The following is a 9,558-nucleotide window of genomic DNA, read 5'->3' as shown; positions in this document are numbered from 1 at the left end:
TCTTATCTTTACATTTCCAACCTAATGAACAGGCATTTCCCATCTGCTGTTTTCTTTATATGACCTGCATGGAGCAACATGGTAAAACCCTTTTTGTTGTAGTCCATCCTCAGGTCCTTACAGTTACCAACATTATTAAATAGTCTTTATTAAACTGCCCTTCATGCCTTTTGTTGACCTCATGATTTTTTTCTGCTTAGGTCAGGAAAAGACAAAAGAGGTTTTTTTTATTATTATTAATTGACCACAGTTGTGGTTTTCAGGGCTTTTTTTCCCCCAAGTTATTTCCCATTTTATTTTCTACTTTCTGTTCTCTTTATTCCTCTCTCGGTTTCACTTCCTGTCCTTTTCAGTTTTCCCTCTTGATATTGTGGCATTTCCCACATGATATAAGAGAACAAGCTGGCAAATTAATAAAGGAAACATTTAATCCTTTATTTTATCCTTCAGAAACATTCATATTCAAAATGTGTGATTTTATTCCCTAGACAGGAGTGCTATTATGGAATATGACTGTTAAATGTAAGCAGCAATTAAATCTGTCAGAGAAATGCAGTGAAGTGCAATATAATAGATGTAGAAAGTGACAGGTTTAAGTTTATATCTTCATTAATCACCGAAGTTCTCAGGCGCCTTAAGTGTATTTAAATAAGCAGTGCGTTCTCTGTCTTGGCTCAGCCAACATCTCTCTGGAAAAGATGGAGGGGAAACAAATGAATTTTATTTTTCTATAGCTCATGTTTGATAGTTGGCATCTGAACTGTTTCACTGAGATTTGAATACAAAATGTTGTCAGTATTTGTATATTTACACGACAAAAGAAATATTATTGGAAGATACACAAGCAGGGAATGTGCAGAGCATTACATCATCAACTCATGCGTTCGCCTCACCGGCTATCCGGGACTTCACATGTGGCCTGCTGATGATGACTGAAGACGCAGACTGTACTTACAGCACAGAGCTGTTAGCAGCACCATAATGCCCCGCATGAAAACATCAGAGGTGGAGCATTGTCCCGCTGCAGTCTCTGCTGTACGTGCTGCTCTGGGCCGCTGTGACGCTAATCAAGAAGGACAGCCTGAGCGTGACCTACTTCTGTAGGTGGCTCCTGCAGGCAGGACAGTCACCCTGAAAACAGCCTGAGCCGCCTCCTGCCAGATGGAGGCGATGATACCGCAGCTCAGGCTCTCCTGTTTTATGATGCCAGTCCTCTGGGTCAGTGCTTCTCAGATGGGTCGGATCATGACCACTTTATGATCACAAGCTGCACAAGAATCAGCAGCAAAAGATTTGGTTTCATTTTCTGAGCTGTTTCTTTATCAGAGGAAGCTGTGATGTCTGTCATTGCTTCATAATTTACTACATTTATAAGCAATAGGCTTGTATAGCAGTATTCCTTCTTGGTCTCCAAGTAAGAATCCTCTGGCCAGGCAGTTGTCTGTCCATGTTATTAATTTAACGGATTATTACAGCTTGTTTCAGTCTACTGTGTCTTCCTGCTGCACAACAAGTGTGAGCTCTCCAAAATACAAGGGCCACCTATAAATGAATGAACCATCAGGCGCTGATGAATATTCCAGTGATTAGGCCAGCTGGCCACCATTCCCCAACAGTGATCTCTAACAACCGTTCCAACGTGTCCATCCCAGACAGCTCGTTCCTGTTTTTTTGCTTTCAGCCAGACTGAAAATTAGCTTTTTGGAAGCTGCAGGAAGCTCACACCAGCTGACCTGATAGCCAGTGTTTTGTCTGTGACTCCACATTTCCTTAAATCTGAACAATGAAGGTGAAGAGTGCAAAGATAGCACAGAGACACAACAGACCCCTATGCCATGTTGAAACTAATCAGGTTCATATTTTGAGTGAGGCTTTTTTGTGGATCTTTGCCCATCTCAGAGTTGCAGGATTTCTTCTACGCTGCTCTTTAAAACTTTGTTCATTCCAGCTCCTAAATCTGATGCAGTTCTGCATCAGCTGCAATCACAGCAGCGACTTCAGAACACAAACACTGTTTTCAGCAACGCCACTGTCATCCGAGACCTTTAATATCTGTCCGCTGAGCAGGCACACTGATGACATCAAGCCTGCAGAGAGGCCTGTACAGGCAGATCTCTATTTTTCCTTGTGTTCTGATTCTTTCTGACCAAATATGTGGATCAGAAGTTTAGGGCTAAAATGAAATATTTACTTTTTTTTATGGATCAAAGACTTTTGGAATAACAATAATATAACAGTGTAACATACTTTCTCATGTGTGGGACAGTTGCAGTCGTCAGTGTCATCAGAGTTCTCATCAGTCATGCTAATTACTTCTGATACTAAGAATACCCAAAGTTATTGCTAACAGTATCATTACACCGAGCTTGGTTGTGATATATTGCCAGGACAATATTACTTATTTGAATTACAGTTGTAAAAGTCAGTGGGAGTCACCTGAGGGGAACCTGTGACAGCCCTGGACCCCCCAGGGGTGCCCATAGCCCCCAGTATGATTGTGAAATGATGGATTCTGTATCATGAGCATGAGTTTGGCTTCTAAATCAAGTCAAATCAAATGCAATGTCCTGACTGTGGTGACCCTGTTGATTTTGATTGTGTGATCCAAATACAATCACACACTTATTCCTGCTCTTAAAAAGCAAACAAACAAAACACCCCAAAACCCAATAATTTAAAATGTCTAAATTTATATTGTGAATCCGAAATGTGGGCGAAGCAGTCGTGATAAATGACCGTCAGTTAAACCACCATGGCGGGGATCTATTTTTTTTGCTTTCGCTTGTAAATACTTCGGATATTGCAAATTTATAAAGCTTCATTGTTTCAGCAGCTCACGTTCAAATGCTGTATTGAATATTCATGAAAGTTGTCTTGGCCTATTGGAGGACAAGTGTGTCAGGTCTCTGCAGAGTCATAGCGGGAAACCGGCGATGGTACTTTCAAAATAAAATTAAACAGCTATAGAAAGAAAGATCACGAAACATGTTGGCTTTTGGACTTTATTTAGATTACATTTAAATTCTCTAGCTGTAAAAGTTTGAATGAACAATGGAGGGTTTTTCTACCTGCTTTAACAGGATTGTACATAAGTAATACTTCACTACCAGTGGAAAGTAGGTGAGACTTTTTTGCTGTTTTTGGTAAGGTTTTCTATGTTTTCTCAGTTACACACAGTTCACAGGGTTTGGGGTTTTATTGACATATACCACTTCAAAAAGTGAAGTTAAACCTGTTTTGGAAAACAAAATCGAGAGCTTTTACAGCATAAATGTGAAGCCAAATGAAACTTATTTGAAATATAAACATTTCTGGCTTCTGTGCTGATTTAGTGTCTGTTAACAACAAAAACTTTGACTTACCTGCTTAAATAAAGGTCACGCTGACTTTCTGCACCCCTAGTGGTATCAATTTCTGTTACACCTAATGTGTAGCCTAGCTTATAACCAACTTCCGTTAATATCAAAAACACAAAACAAAGATGTTTATGAAATAAAGTCATAGCAGTTGTTTCTTCACATTATCTTAATAGCTCGAGTTAATCTTGGAAGGTTTTTAAGTCATTTTAAACACAGCAAATACATTTAGCACCCTTAAGTCCCAAAGTGGCCTGAGACGGTTTTCAGAAAAGACAATCTCAAAAATTTACAAGATCGCAGAATCTTCAAGTAACACATTCATTTCTTTCGACTGACTCAAAACTTTAAAAATAACTTAACTGTGTTTCTATTTACAAATGAAATAGTTTAGAGGCAAGGTGCACACTAAAAGTGAATTCTTACTAAAAATAGGAGATAAAAAGCTGTTTTGGTTAACTGGAATAATCTAAGGAGCTTGGAAAGAAAAGCGACTGGACTTCAATAGTGGGTCGACAACTCTCTTAAGAGACAACTCCCACTAGGGCTTATATAGCTGGGACCATTTGGTCTTAGAACTGATGAAGCTTCTGAGAGGTGAAATGAAAAGAATCTTAAAGATGTCCGGTTGCTCTTCCTTCTAAGCTGGACGAGTGAGAACCTTCACAGACTTAACAGACTAATTTAAAAAGAATAACTAGACTTTTAGGGAAAGAGGAAATCTACCTAGTGCACTTAAAAAACAACAACAACAACACCCCCCCCCCCCCCCCCCCGGAGAAAAACGATTACTTTTAGTCTTTAATTCAGTCGAAAAGCATATGAAGTACTTTTAAACACAGGGATTTGCAACATGAACACCTCCAGAATTTTGGGTGGCGCCACTAAAAATATTAGGTGGCCCAGGACAGGAAATTGTGAGGGGACCATACAAAAGTGACACAATACAAATGACAGAAATTGCAGGATTAATAACAAGGTAATGTTTCAACTCATTGTAGGGTGTTTTTCTCTTTATTAAATGTATTAAAATTATTACCAACATAGAGTGGTCTTGCCAACAAATTTTGTGGGGAGGCCAGTGCCCCCACTATTTCCCCATTGGTGGCGCCCCTGATTTGCAATCAGTGCAACAGGAAATAGTAATAACGTATAATTAATTTTAAAGAAAGTAATCAGAGGAACGGTGACGCGCGTCTGATTTATTTTGAAAGGCTTCACCGGAAGTGCGTCTTCTCGGTGGGTCGTGCTTGCCGGTGTCGGTGTGTAGGAGCGGCCGGTTCCTCCCAGCAGCCACACCGTTTAGAAGCAGAGCTTTTCTTCACACAGCAGCAGCGGCACACACCGGATATTCATCTCATTAAAAACACTCACGGCTGGAAGCGGCGAGAGAAGAAGGACTCTTTCCTGGCTCGGTTATCCCTCCCCGTCCCGCCTCTCTGATTTGGGTCGTCTTTGCTCTTTTTCCCCCCATTTTTATTTTTTATTTTTGTACATTTTTGCCTGTGACAGTTTCTCCGTGGCGCACTCAGGTTTCTTTTGCTGACATGGTAATTATCACGCTGCCAATAACCAGTCGAACCGTCGGCGGGGCGCAGACGTACATGAGCAGGAGAACGACTGGGACCGAGACCTGCTGCTGGACCCGGCCTGGGAGAAGCAGCAGAGGAAGGTAAGGCAGCCGAAGTCTCGGGGCCCAGCTGGGCCGAGTGGAGCCGGGCTCGGAGGAGGAGGAGGCGGGCAGAAAGAAAAATGGCAGTGGAGGAAGGATGCGATGGGGAGGTCAGAGACCGAGTGTGGGCCTCGGTGTAGCTACACAAATCCCGCATTTACTCCCTGTGCTATTCGCCTTCTCTCTCCTCAGCCCGGGGGTCCTCCGAGCTCTACTCCTCGGTGCAAAGCCCCCCCCCCCCCCCCCCCCCCGCTGTTTCCTCCTCTCTAAATCACTGAATGAAAAGTCCTGAGTGTGTGTGTGTGTGTGTGTGTGTGTGTGTGTGTGTGTGTGTGTGTGTGATATTAGCTGCAGCTTTCACTCATTCAGATGTGATTTTTTCCCCCCTCCTCTGAGTGGAAACAAGGCGCCACATTGTTGCAGAAAAATCCACGCTGTGATTGTGCAGACAGCTCAGCCTCACGATAACCGCACAGCGGACTTTATGAAGGCTTCGTGCAGGCAGCTCGCCTCCCTGGCACGCCTGCTTGTGTGGTTGGTTGGAGGCCGACAAAATTGTTGGAAGATCCGACCGATATTGTGGCGTTAAAGGCCGATATTCAGAGAATTTCAAGTTGAGGATTCTCAAGCGTTTCGAGAAATGCTTCGGGTGAACTGAAATTCTTTCGCGGTTAACTTTTTTCTCTTCTATCCTTCAGAGTGCTTTGGTCATTGCAGCTATTCTGAGATCGGTTACAAATGTTTACATAGTGATTTGTAGATCCCGTGATGATCGAGGTTATTTAATCCCAAGCCACAGTGCTAAGGTGTTAAAATGAAATAAAGCTGAGCTGTCAGCAGTAATGCTGTACGAGCAGAGCATTTCTCTCTGGTGTGACAGTGGTTCTTCTCTCAGCTCTGGACGCCCACTTCCTGAGCTGCAGAGTTGAACCAGCTTTAGGATTATTCAGCAAAAATTTGGAGAAGCCAAATAACATGAAACCACTCAGTTGGCACCGTGTGTGCATCTGGCTATTCAGCTTCACACATCACCAACACTCTGACCCCAATAAGAACATTTTGATTCTTTTCAATAGTCTGAAACGTGGTCCCATCCCTTAATTTTCTTCTGCTCTGTCCACTCCTCATCTTTCTCTTCTTCCTCCTCAGCAATGGCTGAGCTAGCTTTTTTTATTCTTGAACCGCTTTGTATTCTACAAAGTGGTTATAAATGATGTTACACTAGAGCTGCTTGAATATGGCAAAAAATACAATTATTTTGGTTATGTAACATAATTAATCCTAAACTTAGAGTCTTATGATTATGTACGATGGTTCTCCCAAACTTGAATATAGGGTGACAGCTGCTGCTGGGTCCAGACTAGCAGATGTGAGTGCTGTGAAAACACAGCAAAGTTCAGTGGTTGCACTTGATGTGTAAAATAACCCCAAATTAGGTCTTTGTAGGGAAGAAGAATGCAGACAAACTAATCACTTTATACTTTCCGATTAATTACCCCGCCCTGTGATGCACCCGTGCTCTTACCACACCACTAAACCGCTCCCACATCAAATGCTTTACCTTCTAAATCTTCTGAAGGGAGCGGCGAGGCGGTCTAATGGACGATAATTTGAAGTGAGGAATGATTAAGAGAATCTCTTTCATTGACTGGCTGGATGACTGACATACTTTTTGTTGGTGTGACAGCACGCCGAGCCTCGACTCCTGCATTGCTGTTAGGCCGCTCAGCATTTTAGTCATCGCCGACATCACGCTCCCTCCACCTGAGGTTAGGCGACTCTGTGCGCGCTCTGCGTGTTTGCCCACACATCGCACGGGGTCAAAGTTTCTTGTAAAGGAAAACGTCTCCTACAATCATTAACAGAGCGGGAGGCCTGCAGTACAGACCTGTGCTGAGGTTGGGTCCTGCAGTGGAGGCTGATGGGTATTTGGTTGATTGGGGACGCGTCCCCTTGCCAAACATTTAGCTAGAGCGATGGAGGTAGGGAGGGGTACAAGGGCAAATTCCTGTGGTGTATTCATTCAAACTCACTGTGCCAGTTACTACGCAAAAATGTAGATATGCCTCCCGCAAGCATATCGAGACAAATGGCTATAATGAGTGTGGGAATGGCTTGTCCTCCCTGTGTGTGTGAGGGGTGAGTCTGAAAGGTCAAAAACAGGAGCAGTGTGTCACAAGCAACATTTTCCATCATGCTGCCTGCAGCCCATTGACAGTGAGTGATATAAGAATGGAAAATCAGCTGGGGTCTTATTAGTTTGGCCTTTTTTATTTTGGGGACACAGAGCAGCTCTACCTCATCGAGTCACGAGGACACTGCAACTTTTCAATAATCCAGAAAAGAGAAACAAATGCAGGAGGTGCTTGAAAAGAAGACATTTGGCTTCATGCTGCACCAGAATAACTTGTTTCAGGACTCCTGTGAGAGTCATTTCAGCTCTTTGGCAGAAGCAGCGTTTGTCCTTGTAGTTGTCCGTTTCGTACATTTCTCAACACCCCAGAGTAGCTGGACCGAGCCCACGCAAGTCCAGTAAATTGCAGTTTGTTACAGACGAAGCTCCTCGCCTGACAAACATGCAATTAAGTCTTTCTTGCTGCTTGGTCGCACGTCCAAACACGCCAAAGTACGCAGTGACGCCACCGAAGGCTTTTTTTTATTGCAACTGTTGCCGCTGTGGCAGACTGCTCATGCAAATCCTCAGCGACAGTTAGGCTGCGCATACTTTTCCGTGTCACGTGGCAGGGAGGAGGCGGGGCCAGGTGGGTGGATGAGCTAACGAGGAAAGTAGTAAAGTACTTGGCATCACCAGAGAGGGGCTGTTCTTATTTATCAAAGTGATACTACTTTGAGGTTAATGGAAACTTGCCCTACCACTAGCTTTGGGATAGTTCACACAAAAAGGACAACAGCAGCTGATAAATATGTTTTTCAAGTGAAAGAGCCAAGGTGAAGATTTCTTCTTTGCAAAGAGATAAAAATAAAACCCCTACATGCCAGAGTTTCTTTTCTTCCCTCATCTCCTGTCAGGAGCTCGGAGCAGTGATTGGGAAACGTTTCCTCTCGTAAATCAACTGTGGTCACCGACTCTGATGGTTATCGGAGCTTATTTTCCTACACTGACAGCCGTTTCAATCTCACAGCCGGTTTGTACTGAACTGATTGTGATATGGATGCAGACTTTGTAACTGACTGAAGGGTTGTGGGCAGTAGATGGGGAATAATTTCCATTTTACACTACCTGTGATTTTATACCTGTGTTAATTATGCTTTTTATTTCTTAGACAAACAATCCTTTACAATCAGAGTTGATGTGTTTCGGTGCAGATGTGTTCAGCAGTGCAATTTGTTTACAGTGAGCCCCCCCCCCCCCCCCCCCCCCCTTCCACACACACAAGTGCTCACATTAACAACACAAAACGCACACTGAGTTTTCTTCCATAGCTGGCAAGGTGGGCAGCTGGGCACAATGATAGTTTGTTCTTTTGCCGCCCACTTTCGCATGCTTTCTGTGGAGACTGTGTGGCTGGAAGAAGGAGAAGAAAGTTCAGATGGCCCGGTTTTGGCTCAGGACGAACTGTGAGTGGCATTTTTGTCAGGACAAATGGACCGAACAATGCATCCTGCACCACACTGCATGCAAAGGCTGCCAGGCTGCCCCCCCCCCCCCTCCCAGCCTGCCTTCCTGCTCCAAAACAACATTTAAAGGAATGAAGGGAGCTGAAAATGTCTGAAGGAGTCTGGCTAAAAAGCCTGTTTGTTAAACAGCCATGGTCACTAGTATGGTGACCATTGTCTCAGTATGGAGGCAATAAAAGGAACCATCGGCCTGGGGTGTGGCGGATATCAGAGGAAGCTCGTGTGTTCAAGGAGACATCAATTAAAGCTGCTTCATAAGATGTCACCACCAAAAATAGCTGTTTTTCATGCTTAGGGTTTTCAGAGTTCAGAATAAACCAAGTGTATATAAGAGCCAATTTATTATAAAGTATAATTATGTATACTTTATTGATCCCCGTTGGGAAATTCCTCTCTGTATTTAACCCATTCACTCAGTGAAGCAGTGGGCAGCCATTGGGCCCCTGGGATCAGTGTGTAGGGACGGTACCTCAGGGTAGCCGTTCAGTGGATTCGAACCCCCGACCTTCCGATCATGGGGTCACCACTCTTACCTACTGAGCTATCCTTGTCCCATCAAGTAGGTCAGGGATGAAGAAAGTCTTCTGATCTGAAATCAAACCATGATTTTATGCATTAAAAATGCAGTAAAAACTAAACCAATACAATTAGACTGTACTGTGTTGTCTCTGTTACTATGTTGGAGGTAGGCAGCTGGTTACTCTGTCCAACTATAAAACCACAGTGAACCAATCAGGAGCAGAGGAGGAGTAGGTTTGATGGAATATCTTATCTGGCACAGATGCACTGTAGCTGTACGTGTGGTATCAGCGAAGAAGGGATTTTATTGGCCAGTCCGAGTCTTCGAGTCAAAGTTTTTGGACACTGGGTGCAATTATGTCTCTTACATGG

At 43.6% G+C, this 9,558-nt stretch overlaps 1 protein-coding gene and 1 long non-coding RNA gene across 2 annotated transcripts in view; both read left to right on the top strand.

The window, feature by feature from the left end:
- Positions 1–4,902: 4,902 nt before the first annotated feature.
- Positions 4,903–9,558, top strand: part of LOC146503888 (alpha-actinin-4-like) — a gene marked incomplete at its 5' end in the record, with an annotated part of 62,101 nt that continues 57,445 nt past the window's right edge. Inside the window, one exon of the mRNA XM_085130539.1 lies at positions 4,903–5,028. Coding sequence (XP_084986665.1) covers positions 4,903–5,028 — 126 coding nt within the window. The remainder of the gene's footprint in view (positions 5,029–9,558) is intronic.
- Positions 5,035–9,558, top strand: part of LOC146503891 (uncharacterized) — a 4,671-nt gene continuing 147 nt past the window's right edge. Inside the window, exons 1-2 of the long non-coding RNA XR_014868663.1 lie at positions 5,035–5,346; positions 5,377–9,558. The exon at positions 5,377–9,558 is cut by the window's right edge and continues 147 nt beyond it. This is a non-coding gene — a long non-coding RNA (uncharacterized LOC146503891). The remainder of the gene's footprint in view (positions 5,347–5,376) is intronic.

Source organism: Neolamprologus multifasciatus, chromosome 14, assembly GCF_963576455.1.
Source record: "Neolamprologus multifasciatus chromosome 14, fNeoMul1.2, whole genome shotgun sequence".
Taxonomy (NCBI): domain Eukaryota; kingdom Metazoa; phylum Chordata; class Actinopteri; order Cichliformes; family Cichlidae; genus Neolamprologus; species Neolamprologus multifasciatus.
The sequence above is the reverse complement of the archived record's forward strand: the minus strand, read 5'-3'. Positions and strand labels throughout refer to the sequence as shown.